General features: G+C 36.2%; 1 protein-coding gene across 6 annotated transcripts in view; it reads left to right on the top strand.

Moving 5' to 3' along the window:
• The window catches only part of DYRK1A (dual specificity tyrosine phosphorylation regulated kinase 1A), a 145200-nt gene that overhangs the window by 51412 nt on the left and 76163 nt on the right, over nucleotides 1–17625 (top strand). For 4 of the 6 annotated variants that reach the window (XM_032865330.1, XM_032865333.1, XM_032865331.1 and 1 more), the window contains exon 2: nucleotides 1143–1228. The exons of the other annotated variants lie outside the window; for them this stretch is intronic. In XM_032865330.1, coding sequence (XP_032721221.1) covers nucleotides 1219–1228 — 10 coding nt within the window. In that variant the 5' untranslated portion in view covers nucleotides 1143–1218. The remainder of the gene's footprint in view (nucleotides 1–1142; nucleotides 1229–17625) is intronic. 6 annotated transcript variants of the gene reach the window in all.

The following is a 17625-nucleotide window of genomic DNA, read 5'->3' as shown; positions in this document are numbered from 1 at the left end:
TGAGGTAATAGGAGTTTTTTATGGTAATTTAGGAACACAGGACTACTTAGGAGAAAGGATTACAAAGCTGGATGATTGGGATTCCCTAAGATAAAATTTAGGGAATTAGAGACATCAGGAGTTGAGTACTAACAAAGGAAAACAACCTATTTTAGTCTTTGAGCAAATAGAGCAAATCTTTAAAGGCATGTGGAGTAGGTGTTAGTAGTGTATCTAATATAAGACTGACAATTAAATTAAGGGTATTACACCTTTAATTTCTGTATTTTCAGTGGTCCCCAGTGCCCATGATCAGTAATGTCTTTTGGTATCAGTAAGTTTCTTTTGGCTGGCTTGGGAACTTGGCCAACATAAGCAACATTGTTTCATTAATAATATTTATTGAATTCCATAGTATCAATATAAAAAGGACATTTTTAGACTGAATATAAATAAGTTGGGTTGTAGCCTGTGCTTGTCCTAGTCTCTTATCATTTACTTTCAGTTGATAACAACATTCAGGTGGTTTTTGTTTTCCCATCAGTCATTATAAATTTTGCTGGTCATTTGTGAAATACCAGTGGAAGCAGTAAGTAGGAAATACAGTGAAAGGCTTACAGTAAAGTAGGAGAAGCCACTTGCAGAGCAAAAGAGGGCTTGTGGGCTTAGGGGAGCAGTTATGAGCAGTGTCTTAGAACTTAATTTACAAATAACATTGGCAGATTGATATGTTATCCTTCTTGTAAAGCAGCTTGCATTACCTCTGCTTACCTGATAGTAAGCCACGATGAAAAGTGACTTCATATTCATACTGATTTGTGAATTGGTGGATATTAGAAAAGGTAAATTTTTCCCAGATACATTATATAGAATAGTGGAATATTGCCCCCTTAGTTCATACCTAGAAATGCCTGAAGTTTCGTTGGTAGTAGGCAGTTTTTGAAACTTTTTCTTCCTGACAGTTGACTACTTTACATTTTATATATATAATTGATTGTCATTAATGGAAATTATTTTCAAGTAAGCATGAATAAATGTTAGTAAACAAATTTGCAGATAATTTTATCTCTGTTTTGGGGATTGTAGTTGCATTAGATGTTCCTCAATAGGGGTAATTGTCTTGCATCCTTATCTCTTATCATAATCTGTTTTTCTTCACACAGTGTTATAGTTTTGCTGCTGGACTCTTCCCTCCCTCCCCCCACCCCATCAGGATGATATGAGACTTGAAAGAAGACGATGCATACAGGTGACTCAAGTTTTGAAATACAGTAAAGCTGTGGCTGTCTGAGCGAATGTGGGAACTGGTGCTATATTTTGAATGCGGGAGCTTTCTGATAAACAGCATTAGTGGGGGGAATTATATTTAGATCAATAAATACAAAGTTAGTTGGGATATTTAATAAATGACTTTGGGAATCCGTTTGATAATTAGTGACTTACAGTGTGGTATTAATACAAGTACAGCACAGTGATTGTTAGGATTGCTGGTCTTGACCTTTTTGAAAGTGGTTGGTTGGCTAATACTTTCGTGAGAATTGAAGCGTTTCTGTTTAAAATAAAAAATAAAAATTCACTAATATTCACCTTTATGGTTGAATGTGTGTGTCCTTCAGATCCCCATTAAAATAGAGCAAATCTTTTAAAGGCATGTGGAGTAGGTGTTAGTAGTGTATCTAATATAAGACTGACAAATTAAGGGTATTACACCCATGTGTATGATTCCTTGGAATAATATGGCCTGGGATTTTGTTTTTTCTTCCCTTGTTCCCTCCTTCATCCTTTCCTCCATCCCCCTCTCTTTTCTTTCTTCCCTTTCTCCTTTCCTTTCATCTTTTTGTTATTTGTATTTATGCAGGAGAAGCATTATAAAGGCATTTTGGAAAGAAGTTTTTGGATTGCTTTATTATTAGTTGAGGTGATCTTAGTGATGGAAAATGGGAAATTGGAAGCTAGCTCATCTGTGACTATGTTCGGATTCTTGAAAATACAGGGTAGCTAATGGATAACGTGTTAACTTTCAAACTTGTATGTTCCGTAAATCAGGCTGATTGTGAGGTGTTTTGTTTAACCAAGTAGTCTGTATCTGCAGACTTTGTCAGGATAGTCTTAATTGGATTATATTTATAAACTGTTCGAAAATGTGGTCTTTAACTGGAAAAGAAGTAACTACATAAACCTCATATAGATATTTAATTATATTGTTGGTGTAGCTGTTAAAGTTTTTGTGACTAGTTTTTCTTTTTGGTGCTTTGTTTTCTAAAGGAAAAATTTACCTTTTTGACTTAAGAGTGGGAATTAAAAACATGTCTCCACTATTTTGAATGAAGGTATATGTTTGAGTATATTTTTAAATTAAATTATAGATCAAATAATATTTTACATTCATGAGGGATTCAAAGAATTTGATGGTAATTTCTTTTTTAAGTAAAAGGTGATTGAGTCATCCTCTGTGCTCTGTCTCTCAAATGGGCACATGTGTGTCTGCCTGTGCAAAACTAGAGCTGTGCCAGGTATGCATCCTGGCCGAGTGGCTGAGAAAGTGAACACGACACTGAGGCTGAATCGCACCGTCATAGTGAAATAAATAGAAATATTTTAGAATTTTATGAAAATTTTGTTGTCAGATTTTTAAGTTTGACCTTTTGGTGCAGGAACAATTTCTCAGCACTGTCAGCTCCCGGATTGCTCGTTGGGCACTATACTGCACATTGGCTATACCAAGTAGATGCTCACTTTCAACTGAGGTCAGTAGAGGAACAAAGTGTTTTGGGGGTTATCTCATAGATTGATCCGTGGATATTAATGATCTTGGAGATTTTCTCTAGTGAAATTTGGAGGTGGCACAGTTGCTGTTTTATTTCTACTTTAATTTTTAATGATATGAAGCATTCCTAAATAGCTCTTTTTCTGGAAAGGCCTATGGATGAAATGAAATACCTAAAGAGTGAATAACATTTATAAAGGTTACCTAGTTAATTTTATGAGTTCTAGGAGACCAAAAAAAAATTCTAAAAAGATTGGATTTATGATATAACCCAGTCTCTCTAATTTGGCCTTGTATTCTTTAAAAACTGTCAACATTTATTGGCTTATAAAGGAAAAAAAACTCAAGAAGGATTATCTAGCTTTCTCTAATATATGTATTAGCTCTTGGTGTATTTCCCTTTTAACAGTTTGCAAATTAATAATTGTTTTTGAACATAAAATTAGCAGCTGTCCTAATCATCATTAATTAATGCAGCAGTTTGCTCTTATACTACTGTGCACACAATTTATTATACTTCAACTGATAGAACTTTAACACATAAACGCTCATAAGGAGTTTTTCAGTGAGAGTTATTTCTAGAATGCTTATGCATACTTGAAAGTGAATATTCTGTTTTCCCTGGGCTTTTGTGGTACTGACTTTATGTTGGTGAGACGTGATGATACCGTCCTCTCTCATACCATTTCATCGATTAAGTGCAGGTACAGGGGTGCCAGAGAGCATGTTGAAGTAGGTATTGACTGATGATTGGTCTTTCAAAAGCAAAAGCTTTAATAATAAGATTTTTACTGAACACCAAGCCAAAGTCCAACTTTGATGCATTTCTAATACTTGTGTATATAGGTATTCTTGTACTTGTTTAATTTGTGGTGGTTTTTGCATATTTAAAAATAAGAATATAAATAAAGTTAAATTGGATTATTTTTAAATTTTTGGATGAAAAATTATTTGTGACCAAACATTTATTTGGTTAATTTGTACCAGGTACTATAATATAGGTATATATATGTAATATATATATAATACATGATATGTGTGCTCTGTTCACAAGGGTCCTCCTGCTTAGGAATCCAGGAGCACAGTTTAGTTGGAGGAGGGGGCAGACACGTAAGAAATGATTCAGTGGATATTTATGATAAGTTTTTTAAGACTTATGTATTGAATTTAAGACACCTAGAGCAAAAACATAAAATACTTTTTGGTTAATAGCATTCACAATACTGGCCTCACCTGACATCCACATGCCCTTGTTATCAGAATCTACATTTGTGTCCCACTCCTTTCTCCTGAGCTCCAGACTCTGGCTGCCTCCTGGATGTCTCTTCTGCACACACCCTTTCACTCCTGTTCATTCCTGTGAGAGATGAGTGACATTCTACCTAAGCATACCATTATCCTGGGAACCTAGTAGCATTTTTTACACCTTTGAACTAAGAGGTAACCAGATTTCATTTATTTAAAGGATGTAGAATGACTTACTTCTGAGATTGCATTTGTAAGATGCACTGCCTCAGAGATTACTGTGTACATTAACATAAAATCTCTTGTATTTTTTTCAGTTTACTTGATAAAAGGAACTCCCCACCCTTTTATTTGTTATTTGTGCTCATTAGCATCCAATGGAATGTAATTTCTGAAAAGCTGTGGGATACAGCAGTTGATGCCATTCTTTATTTTGTTGACATGGGCTTCTTTAACAATTAAAATTGTCTTTGGACATCAGTGATAAGCTAGTCACTTTAAAACTTGAAATAGTTCTAGAACATAAAGAAATACCACTTTTTTAGGAGGAATGCATTGGAAATTTATTTTAAGTTGTGCCGATTTGTTCATAGAGTTGTTATTGTATTTCCTTTTTTTTTTTTTTTTTTAAAGATTTATTTATTTATTTATTTGACTGACAGAGATCACAAGCAGGCAGAGAGAGAGAGGGACGCAGGCTCCCCGCCAAGCAGAGAGCTTGATGCGGGGCTCGATCCCAGGACCCTGGGATCACGACCTGAACTGAAGGCAGAGGCTTTAACCCACTGAACCACCCAGGCGCCCCCGTATTTCTTAAATGTATGAATTTAAGTGCTTAAAACTAATACGGCAGAATTTAAAATTTTAGATTCTCTAATTTATTTTTAAAATGTGAGTTTTATAGGGCAAGGTTTGCATAGTTGAGCTATCAGAGAAGTATAGTATATTACTACAGAACAGTTAGAAGCCAGATCTATAAATTTCAGAAAAGAACGTTCAGATCTCACTCAGATGCAGGGTGTGTTGGGTGTGTACCTTTAAATATTTGGCACATCTTGCCGATTGACTCCTTTTGGAATTGTTCTTCACACGGGCCTGTGCATCTGGTCTTTATGTGTTTTCCACTCATTTCTGAACCCAGGACTATCAGATTCCATTCTAATAATTCAACAGATTTATTGGTTTTGGTGAATGATAAACACATTAGATTTATTTTTGCTCTCAGGCTTTTACTTTTTCTCCTTGTTTATTAAGTAATACACAGTTACTGGAAAAATTTGGAAATTTGTAGGAATATAGATAAGTAGAAGGAAATATACGCAAAGTTCTGTGTACTTCACTCTGGCACATTCTCTCTCAGTTTTTGGTTTTCTGTGCCATTTTTGACACTCAGGATGGTATGCTTGGGTTAGAATGTATTTTATATTATTTGTATTTTCTCTTTTTTTGGCTTAGCATTATATCATAAGTATTTCCCTATGTCATCAAAACCTGTAGTGGTCTGCTGTCATTTTAAACGTGAGCCAGTGTAGAGCATTCAGAACCATAACTGTCTTTTGAGGGTGAATTACTTCTAGAAACTCATTTTAAAGTGTGCTGATTTGAGACTCTTTCATAATATGATCATTTACTAGTTAAGTTTGGGGTTTTTTTAATTAGACATTGTTATTTTTTAAAATTTTCCTTTCCGTTTTTTTAAAACACTAACATCTGTTCATAAATGTTTGGTTGTATGTTAAGTTACTTTTTTATGATTGATTCCTAGGAGTGTAAATACTGGGTTATAGGGTTTGGAAAATTTTAAGGCCCTTGATAACAACTTTTCAGGAAACTTTTTGTTGATATGTACAGGTTTACACTAGTGTTACATAAATGTGTGTTTTCTAATATATCTTTGTGAGCATTGAGTATTCTAGTTAAAAATAACTCTCTAATTCACTTGGCAAAAAGAAGAATCTCCTATTTTGGGAAATAGAAAAGTAATAGTATACTCAGTGGAGGAAAGAGTTCCCAATGCTTCCGAAATGTGTAATAAAGTACGTGGTGCCTGGCTGGCACATTTGGAAGAGCATGCGACTCTTGATCTCAGGGTGGTGAGTTCGAGCCCCATGTCAGGTGTAGAGAATACTTAGATAAAACTTAAAAAAGGAATAAAAGAATGCATAAAGTAATCAATAAACCTAACACCTTGGTAGATATTCTCCTTCCAGGATTATTTCTCTCTAGCAATCATTTTTAGTTAATGCCTTTATAGCATTTGCATACATTTGCTTACTGTTTTTTTGTTCCAGCTGGTCCGACAGTTCCTCGAGATCAGAGCGAGGTGCTTATCTTTGTTGCATGACCCGCGTCTTTGCGGCAGGGCTCTTGGGACATAAAGGTGGCTCAGCGAGTCCTTGCAGAAAGAGCAATTTTTGCCATCTCAACCCCTAAAAATATCTTAATGTGAATGTCTGCTCTAATAAATTTCTTAAAACGGTTTTAAGACATCCACATTCTTTTCCTCTTATATTTCATATTTTAATTATTTCAGCTTCTGATTTTTAAGTGGAAGCAATTAATGATTGCATCCTGTTCATATCACATAAGAGAACATATGATATGTGTGGAAATGAATGGGAAACCCAGGGTTAGCCACATTGCAAAGTTGCATTTCTTAGTCTTTAGTGCCTTTATTCTAAAGTGAAAGCAAATAAATTCATATTTGTTAATATTAGATTTTCGGGATACCTACTAAATGGACCTCCAAAAGAATGAGCTCTAAGAAGATGATAGCAGGGCATAGATTTTTGAATCTCTACAGTTTTCTCTAAAAACAGGGTAGCTAGAACAGCAAAACCAAAAACTCATGTTCAACGGCCTCTACAAGGTTAGGTGAACGGTATCCCCGCAGACCCTAATATAAGTGGGTGGGAGCAAGTCCCCAATAACTACAAGACCTGCATGATGTCAACATTTGTATGGAAGGATGCAGAAGGAAGCAGCAGGCTATCCGAAAGGCCTGAGAACAAGAGAGAACCTCAAGATAGCCAACAAAACTCCCTGCGGAGTGTGTCAAGCAAGTTTGAGGACAGCAGCAGAGACTAAGAGGTTTCTCATTTCCCAGGATACGAGGGGCGCACAGGAGTTCTTTGGGGTCAGAGCTGTCTCGTCCCTATGAACTTGGAAAGCCAGTTGAAGCTCTCTTCCTGGCCAAAGCCTCACACCTCAGGAGACACTGCTGGGAATAGAATCCACAGTAAGCATGATAGAGGCAAGGGAGGCAAAGGGAAAAAGGTCAGATGAAGTGGGAGAAGGGGAACACACAGGAGATCTCATTTATGAGGCTGTATTTCAGTACCTTTCATAAAAACAGGGGAGACTGTTACTAAACAGAAAAGCTAGCTCCTCCAGTTTTCTAGAAGTTTTTTTATTTGATGTGAAAATGAGCCACAGACAAGGATCACAGTCAAATTTCCCACAGAGGGTTTTTTATTTTGTTTTGTTCTTTTTTGTTTTTGAGAGACAGCAGGCACGTGAGAGAGCATAAGGAAGGGGAGCTGGAGAGGGAGAAGCAGGGAGCCTGAGGTGGGGCTCCATCCCAGGACCTTGAGATCACAGCCTGAGTGGAAGGCAGATGCTTACCCGATTGGGCCACCCAGGCGCCCCTCCCACAGAGTTTTTGTAAGAAGAAGGGAATAGGAGCAGAATAATGTTCGTGCAGACCGTGAAAGTATGCCAGGAAGAAATGTCCCTGCAACTAGAGAAAACTATAACCTAGTGTTTCAGAACAAACCCAAGCAAATTTAGAAAGTGATAAAAACATGAAAGAGCAACATAAATCTGAACAGGGAAGTCTTAGAAATGTGATAACTGAGGAAAGAGAAATTTTCTTAAAAAGTCACTAATAAAATGAAACCTAATCTAGAAGGAACACAAGAGTGAAAAAGCACAGTAGAGACATTCAGAGAAACTGAAGAGAAATAGGAGAAAAAAAAATTTTAAAAGAATTGAAGGAAAGTAAAGAACCATCTAGAAAAAGGTGATAGTTGCTAAAGACCATAAGGGATCAACTATAGAGTAATAAAAGATCCTGAGGAAGAACCAAAGCAATTAAAATAAATACTAATAATTATAGTTGAAATAAGTTTCCTGAGATAAAAAAAGATTTGCCAGCACAATTGGAAAGGGTATATTGTATGCTTATGTAAATAGATCCAGAAATGACCAATAGGTGGGCATATTTCTTAAAAATTACTGGATTTGAAAGAAAAGAAAAATCTTGGGGTAGCTAGGCAAAGACCCCAGTCATTATTAATAGTAAAGAATATTAGAGTATCTGATTTTGATAGCAACACTTTATGCCAGAAGCAATGGAGGTAACGCCTAGTATTTCAAGGAAAACAAAAGAGAACCTGGAGTTTTATAACCAGCTAAATTGACTAAAGTATAAAAACAGACAAAGTGTTATGAACACAAATACGAAGTTGGGGAACTTCTGTTTCTTTGAACACTTCTTGAGGAATCATCTAGAGAGTAAACTTTGGCAACCAGGAGGACTTTAGGGACTGGATGTTGGGAAGGTGTGACACTAAGTGAGGATATGTGTGAGTGTAATACATAATGCCTATACTCTGCAGTACCAATAACCAGAAAAATAAAAGGAGAAGAAAGTTGCTGTTTGCCTCATAGTTATTAATGGGGAGTGAAAGGATATTACTTCAGATCAGAGGCTTGGAGAAGAGGAAAGTTAGGGGTAATCAGTAGGGCATACTTCTTCACCTCAAGACACGTAATGAAAAGAAAGGGAAAGAAAAGAGATTTGGGGGTATGATATAAATACATTAATATAGAATTAACCATGAGAACAAAGTACAAGCTCCAAATCTCAGTTTCTTCCTGTGGAGAATAAGAAGCATAATGATGTATAATAATACTTCATAATACATGGAGTGCAGGGTGTGTATGTTTCACTTGCCCAAGAAATGTGCTCTTTTATTAGTATTATCTCTCCATCCAATTATTACCGTACTAGTTATGCATATTTCAGGCTTGCATTTTCTCTTTTTTTCTCTTTTCTCTTTTTTTTCTCTTCTCTTCTTTTCCTTTTTAAAAATATTTCATTTATGTATTTGACAGAGGGAGAGAGAGAGAGAGCGAGAGAGCACAAGCAAGGGGAGCAGCAGAGGGAGAGAGAGAAGCAGGCTGATGTGGGCCGGGGTCCATTCCAGAACCCTGGGATCATGACCTGAGCCAAAGGCAGATGCTTAACCAACTGAGCCACCCAGGTGCCCCAGGGGCTTGCATTTTCTCAAATTTCTCCTGTATTTGAGAAATGGACATGTCTTCTCAAATAACATGTTAATGTCTCAAATTTTTATATTCTTGTATTATCAGAGTTACAGTCAATTCAACTTCCTGTCATTTACATAATTTAAAATTTGTGTTGAAGGGCTGTTTTATTTTATTAGGCATTAGAATTATGCAACTTTGTGGCCTACAGTTTGGACTTGGAGTTAGGCAAAGCATTTCCAGGGGCAGGTTAGTAGGGAAAAAATGTGATGGGTAAAGGGTTTTTTTTCTGGGGAAGCAAGTTAGCTCAAAATAAACATTTTGCTTTTTCATAGTTATGAAAGGATTGTATAACATCCATTTTTATCTGAATATAGTAGAAAATACCTTGTCGCAGTTATGCAGATGTGAAAGATACCTGAAATCCTTAAGCTCTTTTTTCCCCATTAACATGAGATACGTTTGTAATGTTTTTCTTTCTTTGAGAGTAGGGTCTTTTCCGACCCCTCATCTTTTTTATAAGTTGTGTGTGTGTGCACGTGCATGCATGCATCACTCTTTTATGAAATACAACTTATGCACCATAAAATTTAGGCATTTTATGAATAAATTTGAGTTTTTATGGAACTCACACAGTTGTGCACTTATTACCACCACAATCCAGTTTACCTATTTTTATTTAAAAATAGCTCAAGTTCACATAGAACTTCCATGTGAAGAAGAAAGTGAAAATCAGTAAATCAGTAGTAATCCTTTAACATTCAGGTAATAATCACTGTAATTTTTTGGTATATATGTTGCCTGTTACTTTATGTGCATATGGCTCCTTCAGACCATATTTAAGAAACAAAATTGGGGTAATAGTTTACTTTTTGTAATCTTTCAAAATTTAAACATTTCTCCATCATTAATATTCTTTTATAGTATTGTTTTTAGTGGCTAATTAGTAGTCTACAAACCAGTTACTATATAACCTATTCCCTGTTGTTGCTAATTAGTTCATAAATAATGTTTAAGCGAACATTAGTGTGTAGTTTGTGTTCCTCTTTGATTTATTACCTCAGGTCCAGTTCCTTAAAGTTGCAGTTGTTGAATTAAAGGATATGTACATTTTTATAGACTTCTGATATATATTTTCAAATGTATTTTTTTTTAAAGATTTTATTTCAGAGAGAGAGAGAGAGCAAGTGTGAGCAGGGAGGGTCCAAGGGAGAAGCAGATGTGGATGTGGGGCTCGATCCCAGGATGCTGGGATCATGACTTGAGCTGAAGGCAGAGGCTTAATTGACTGAGGTGCCCCTCAAATATCTTTTTAAAGTGCAATTTATGGTTCTACCAGCTACACATCAGAATTTTCCCAGGCTCCACAATCCTGGGTATTTAAACACGTTTGTCAGTTTGATAGACACAACAACTTAATATTTAATTTCTATTTGTTTGAATATTAGTGAGACTGTATAGGTTCTGTGAGTTTCCTTTTAATATTTGCTGGTATTTCTTCTAGTTTTTTTTAATTTGTAAAAGTTCTTTATTGAATCCTTATTATAATGTCAAGAACAATTCTAAGCAATTTACTTATTTAAAAAAGATTTTATTTGTTTTATTTGAGAGAGCATGAGTGAAAGGGAAAAGGGAGCCATGGGGGGAGAAACAGAAGCAGAGGGAGAGGGAGAAGTAGACTCCCCCGCTGAGCAGGGAGCCTGATGGAGGGCTTGACCTGGGACACTGGGATCATGACCAGAGCCAAAGGCGAATGCTTAACTGACTGAGCCACCCGGGTGCCCGCAATTTTCATTTTTTAACTCATCTACTCTTCATGGTAACTTTGAGATCGGCATGATGATTAACCCAGCCAGAGCTGAGGTCACAAAGCTAGTATGGATAGAGCTAGCATGCAGACCAGAAGCATGATTCCAGACTCTTAACCAGTATGTTCCTGCTGACTTACTGCTAGTAATACATTTTCCAGTTTGTGTTTCTAAGTTTTAATTAAATTTAAAAATTTTTGTTTCAGTATCACTTTATATAGGATTTTAAAGTTTCTGCATGGAGAAACTACATATTATTTATTAGTGTAACATGTGGAACATATTAGTTTCTCAAATGTTTGTTGAAGAAATGAAAATAAACCCATTAATATCTGTTGATGGTGGTGACCTTTTATTTTCTGTATTATATATCCCCTTGTAAATGGATTCCCAAGGGCTTCGTAAATAACTTACTCTTTGGTTTTGATGAAATGCAGTAAGTTTATCTGTATTAGCTTTTCTGGAAAGTCTATGGGAGTAACTGCTTCTTTATAAAGGACCATGTGTTCTTGAGCAAGTGCGAGTTGTGAAGAATATGTATCATTGACGGTGATGTGAATTACGGATTGAAGTGAAATAAAATACGTGTTTTGGTACTAGGAATAATTTGATGGAGTTTGGGTTTTGTAGTTTTAGAAAAACTGGTAGATTTGGCCATTGTTTCAAAAGAATGAATTTTTGAATAATGAATTTTGATCTACTTTAAGAAGTAAAATCCTTTAAAAGGAAAGCCCCAACTAAGAAAGCTGAAGTAAGAAGTTATTGCTGTTTAAGGTTTAGATAGTGTTGATCAGTTAATTTAAGTTTTACTTCTTTGTAGGTTTTTTCTCCCTTTTCCTTTAGTGGTTGACATCAGGCTGCTTTGTGGTCTTTCTTTAGTTTGGTCAAGACTTGTGTATCCTTCACGCTAGTCTTTTAAAAAAAAGTGTAGCAATCTATATTATTAAATGGATCTGTGTTAGAGATTATGTTAAGGAGAAACACAAATTTATCTCCATTTTTACACACCATCCACAAAATATACTCCATGACATCAGTTACTCAATAAGCAGACACTTAAAATGTAAATATTTATCTTGCTAATGCAAATCTAGATTTGCTTTGTATAAAGTTATAAAAGCCAAACAAAAAAAATGTGTTTGGTGCTTCCTGTTTCTCTAATCTACTTGTTATAACTAGCCTTCTTTCCTCTTTCAGAAAGTAGTATTTTTCAGACTATGTTCAGCTGACATGTTAAATTCATATTTGTACTTTTCTATATAAACCTTAATTACTCAATTTATTTACGTGTATATTAGTAAAATTTACTTTATAATCTCACTCCTTAGTGATAAAATCTCTTTTTTTTTTGGAGAGAGAGAGTGCATGGGGGAGAGCGAGAGGGTAAGGGAAAGAGAGTCTTCAGCAGGCTCCATGCCCAGCTTGGAGCCCGATGCGTGACTAGCTCTCACCACCCTGAGATCATGGCCTGAGCTGAAGTCAAGAGCTTGATGTTTACCAACGCTTAACTGACGGAGCCACCCAGGCACTCCTAAAATTGCTTTTAATCTTAAATTTTCAAATTTTTCCTTTGGCTACTTCTGTCACTTTAAATACAGTAATGTGTTTATAGCTCTGTTTTATTATTTAAAAAACTAATGACTGTCCTCCCAGAAAGTTGACATCAAAGAGCTCTCTATTCTACTTCTCTTCCTGCCAATTTGTTTCTCTTTTAAAGTTTTTTCTGTTTATTATTATTAAAATTTTATAAAATTGACTTAAAACCTCTCTTTCTTGACCTGTCACTTTTGAACAGTTTCTCTTGATTTCCCAAGACTTGCAGTGAGGGTTTTAGTACCTTTCATATTTCTTCCTACCTCAGACTTTACCTTTCAGTTACTTTTACATAGTATGTACATAAGTAAATGCTCTTATACACCTTTCCTTAACTATAATTGAATTTCATGTTTTGCTTTGAGATTCTTTTGAATATTGGGGGAAAAAAAAACCTGTACTGGAAAAACAGTCTGTTAAGACCTATAGAGAGGGAGATGTAATACTGTGTCATTAAGTTTGTTCCATTCATAGGAGAAATGTTAACTCTGGGACTGAACTGTAGTGTTGCAGTGTGAGGGTTGATTTGGAGAAATGATTTAATTGTGTGATATTGTAGGAGTTTACATGCATTCAGCTTTCACTAGAAAGTTTTTAAAAAGTCTCAGATGCAGAGTAATTGTTTATGACACTTGTCACCTTTGGTCGATGCATGACCCTTTTTTTCTAGTATTCCAGTAATAAATACCCGTGAGCCCCTGTTGCCCCGCTCGAGTCTGAACTTCATCTGCCACTGTTAGCTTCCCTCCCGAGTGAGAGGACCGCATGCAGATCTGGTGTGTGTGGGGAGCCATTGGACCGGCGCGCTTCAGTTCAGTGAGTGTGAATTGGGGTCCTGGCAGGAAGGTTCGCATCCTTCCGTTGCCAGGTCGAAGGGGCCCCAGTGAGCACTGTGGGCTGCTGCTCTTGCCTGTTTTGCCTTTCTAGGCCTGTGGTTTAGCATCCTTACATGGCATTTCTCTGGCTTTTGCCTGGGGGTGACTGTGTTTAGTGGCTGCCATGACCGCAGTGGGTACTTCTTAAAGCCATTAGGAGAGGATTGGCTGTGTGGCAGAGAGCTGTCTAGTGCATCCAGCCAGCTTCTGCCCCTTCTTCTCCTCCGGTTTTCCTTTCTCATCCAGAATGGCACTGCCACATCTGCTGTGGCTCCTAGTGCCAGCTTTCAGCTGTAGGTCTGGCATTCCTTTGATTATTGGTCTGATTGCATTGGTCTTTTGTCTTGAAGAAATCTATCAGAATCTTTGGTTCACTGTTAAGCACCTTTCCTGTGTCTTAATTAATTGGTTTTATTTCTGTGACTCTGCTACTATTTTGGTGGATATTATGGATAATATGAGTAAGTTTGCTTCGTCTATTTAGTGCTCTAAGATTTTCTTTTTTAGACGCGCCCTCTTCTTCCACCTCAGGAAACTGAGCTGCTAGGTGTGGTGTTGGTTCCTTTTCTTGCTGGTGGTCTAAAAGCATTTTTTCAGGCACTACTCCCACTCTGTTTACTAGTGGATTCTGGTAGCAAAGTTGACCTTTGCATGATGCAGTTGAAAATCCAAGCATAACTTTTGACTTCCCAAGTACTTAGCTAATGGTCTCCTGTTGACCAGAAGCCTTACAGATAATAAAAACAGTCAATTACCACGTATTTTCTATGTTGTATGTATTATATACTGTATTTTAAAAATTAGCTAGAGAAAGCAGATGTTACTAAGAAAACTGTAAGAGAAAATACATTCACAGTATTCTTACTGTATGTATGTAAAAAAAAACCCCAAAAAACCTATATAAGTGGACTCGTGTAGTTCAAACCCATGTTGTTCAGAGGTTAGCTGTATATATTAAGAAGTAGGTGGCCTTTTTGGTCTCAGTAAAATGTTCCTCCCGTACGTGGTATACTCGAAGTGAACACTTAACGTCTAGGTGAGAAGCAGCTCTGTTGGAACTCAGCACCTGTTCTTCAGTTTCTGCCTTTGTGACTTTTGATTTGGGCTCTGGAAGTACTTTTTTCTCTGGCCCTTGTTCAGTCCACATGTTTTACCTTCCCATGGATAGACAAATGGCCTCTCTTTGTTACCTGTTTTTGGAGGATGGCTGCTTATCTGTTTGAGGTGCTTCCCACACAAGGCTCTTGAAAGTGAACTTTCTAGGGGCACCTAGCTGACTTGGAAGAACACAACTCTTGATCTCAGGGTTGTGAGTTTGAGCCCCATGTTGGGTGTAGAGATTACTAAAATTAAAAAAGCTTTAAAAAATGAATTTTTCGTAATGTTCATTTTTTAAGTCAGACTGAATATACTCCCTAAATATGTTGAATCTGTCCTCTTGTTTTCATACAGTATGGAAATTGACAAGTGAGTATTTAATACAGTTTAAGGTGGGAGTGCCTGGCTGTCTCAGTCAGTTAAGTGTGTCCCTTCAGCTCAGGTTATGATCCCAGCCTTCTTCTCCCTCTCCCTCTGCCTGTTGCTCCCCCTGCTTGTGCGCGTACGCGCTCGCTCGCTCTCTCTCTCTCTCTCTCTCTCTCTCTTAAATAAATAAATAAATAAATAAAATCTTTAAAAAGAAATAATGCAGCTTCAGGTGAAGGCACTTAAGAACAATGAGACTTTCAACTTTATTGCCTTGATAAGCACAAGACAAAATGGGTTTTTAACCCTCAAGTTAATTTGCAAGAATCTTTTTTTGTGTTAGCATTAATTAGGATAACATTTAGCTAAATAAAGCCTTGATCAGTGAACTTTTTATATTTCCACAATACCTGGTTGAGGGAGCAAAAAATATGTTTAATATATAACTGAGTATTGTTAATGTTCTAGGTGTCTTTTTTGTTTCCTCAGGGGGAGGCGGAAGAAGATGGAATCATACCCCAGATTGAATTAGTTGATCCACAGAAGTAAAGAACAGTCCAAGATTTAAAAATTTATGTCTCTAATACAGATTTAAATAAAGTTTACCTTCTATTTTCATAAGCAGACTTACGAGAATGGGGGGGGTGTGTGTGTGTGTGGAAAACATCAGGATAGTTCTTTAGTTGGAGAGTACAGATAACCTACTGGGTTTAATCTTTTGTAAAAGGGGTTTAGCAAAACAAAATTGTGGCAGGCTTATTTTATGGAATGTGGTTTTTACACATTTGACCAAAGTAGTTGCTTAAAGTTTTTTGAGTATTTTCCAGATTTCAAGTTTAAAAAAATGAGAACACATTTCTCTCTACTTGCTGTTTTCCAAAACTATAAAGGTGCATTGTGTATCTCCATAAAATATAAATCAGTATGGTATGATTTGTCTTTTCAGATAATCTTGGATGATTACTTAGCATAATAATGGCTTGTTTAGACATGAAGAGGGTAGAGCCATGCACACACATGCACACACAGACACACACACACACACGGAATCATGTGCGGATGAGAAGTTTTCAGTTACTTATTCTAAATATTTTTCTTTTTACATTATAAGGGAGAATGTGATTGACATTACTTAACATTAGTGATTAATTGTATACTGAGAAAATTTATTTTTTTTCCTAGGAATTCTAAAATGTGTTATGTAATGAAGATTTATTTAGCAAGTTAACTATTTTTAAACATTTTATGTGTTTAATTTCAGATTCTAACAGTAATACCCACTGACACTTTTCCTAAACTCCACAATATAAGTAGCTTTAAAAAGAATTGATGATAAACAAAACAACATTTAAATTCAGGATGTTTTATCCTGGAGCACCTGCCACCAGGCAGACGATGTTTCCTTGTGTCTCTAGGCCCCTAAAGAAAATAAGAGTGCCAAGGTTTTAATTTTTCCCTCTTCAAGGATGGGAAAATTTTGTGGTATGAAGAATGGTTAAGAGATGGACCAGGAAACAGTCCTTTGTGTACATGGAAAATGCCTTTTGTTGACTGCTGCTGATTGGAATACAGGTTTAGGATTGCCTTATCAATGTGGAGGGAATAAGAGAAGCCTGACCCTGGGAGAATTAGCCAGAATAGTAAAAACCTAGGGATAAGAGTGTGAATTAAATTGATTTAAAAATTTTTCCTTTTTATTTCTCTTTTTGCCTTTATCCTAGTATTAAAGGAGGCTTGTAAGCATTCTAGGTTGTTTAAAAAAACACCAAATGATATCTAAAGTTAGAAGTAAATGGAGATTGACTCTTTCAGGGAATGGATTAAAGGCTTTAGGTTAGAGTGATTTGCACACCTTTTTTAAGCCTTGGTTAGTAGATGCTGTAGGTAGTGGCATGGGAAATGATTCTGAGTAATCTTTTTTGAAGGTATATTTAAATATTATTTTCATATGTACAACAAACCAAGACATTGATATCTGACTGATACATTGATTATTCATAGATACTGTGTTTGAAGATTGTTTGGAAGGACTTTGATTTTCATCTATAGGATCTTTCTCTTATGCACTATTTTTCTGAAAGTATAGTTTCTTTTTTAATAGTATTAGATGATCTTTAAGGTTTCTTTCAGCTTTAAAGTTCAGATATTGATCCCTGTCCTCCCTCTTAAGAAGCTGACTCTGGTTTGGTTTCTTTGGACTTCAAGTGGTTTTCATCCAGAATCCCTCAGCAGAGAGAACATGAGAAGAAATAAGGAAAACAAGTGTGGGTGGTGGGTGCTTGAAGATGGTGAAGTGGCTTCAGTTTTCTTAAAGGGGAAGATAATTTGCAGTGATAGAGTACCAACATGCTGTTTTCCTTAAATCTGATGCTCAAAATCTGCTCTGTGTCTTAATTCAATATATTTTACAAATGCTGGAAGTCTTTCTGGAGACATTTACAAACATTGTGTGGAAAACATATTTAAAAATTGCTAACTTCACCGTGTGGGATGAATCTGTACTCCCATTTAGAAGGAGATAATTGCTACGATAGGTGGGACAAGTTGATCTATTTTAAAATAAAATTGTATCTTTTATGAAGCTGGAATTATAAGGCACAGATGAGAACTGTGTCTCCTTGAC

The sequence above is a fragment of the Lontra canadensis genome, unplaced genomic scaffold (genome assembly GCF_010015895.1).
Source record: "Lontra canadensis isolate GAN:19392208 unplaced genomic scaffold, GSC_riverotter_1.0 scaffold29, whole genome shotgun sequence".
Taxonomy (NCBI): Eukaryota; Metazoa; Chordata; class Mammalia; order Carnivora; family Mustelidae; genus Lontra; species Lontra canadensis.
The sequence above is the reverse complement of the archived record's forward strand: the minus strand, read 5'-3'. Positions and strand labels throughout refer to the sequence as shown.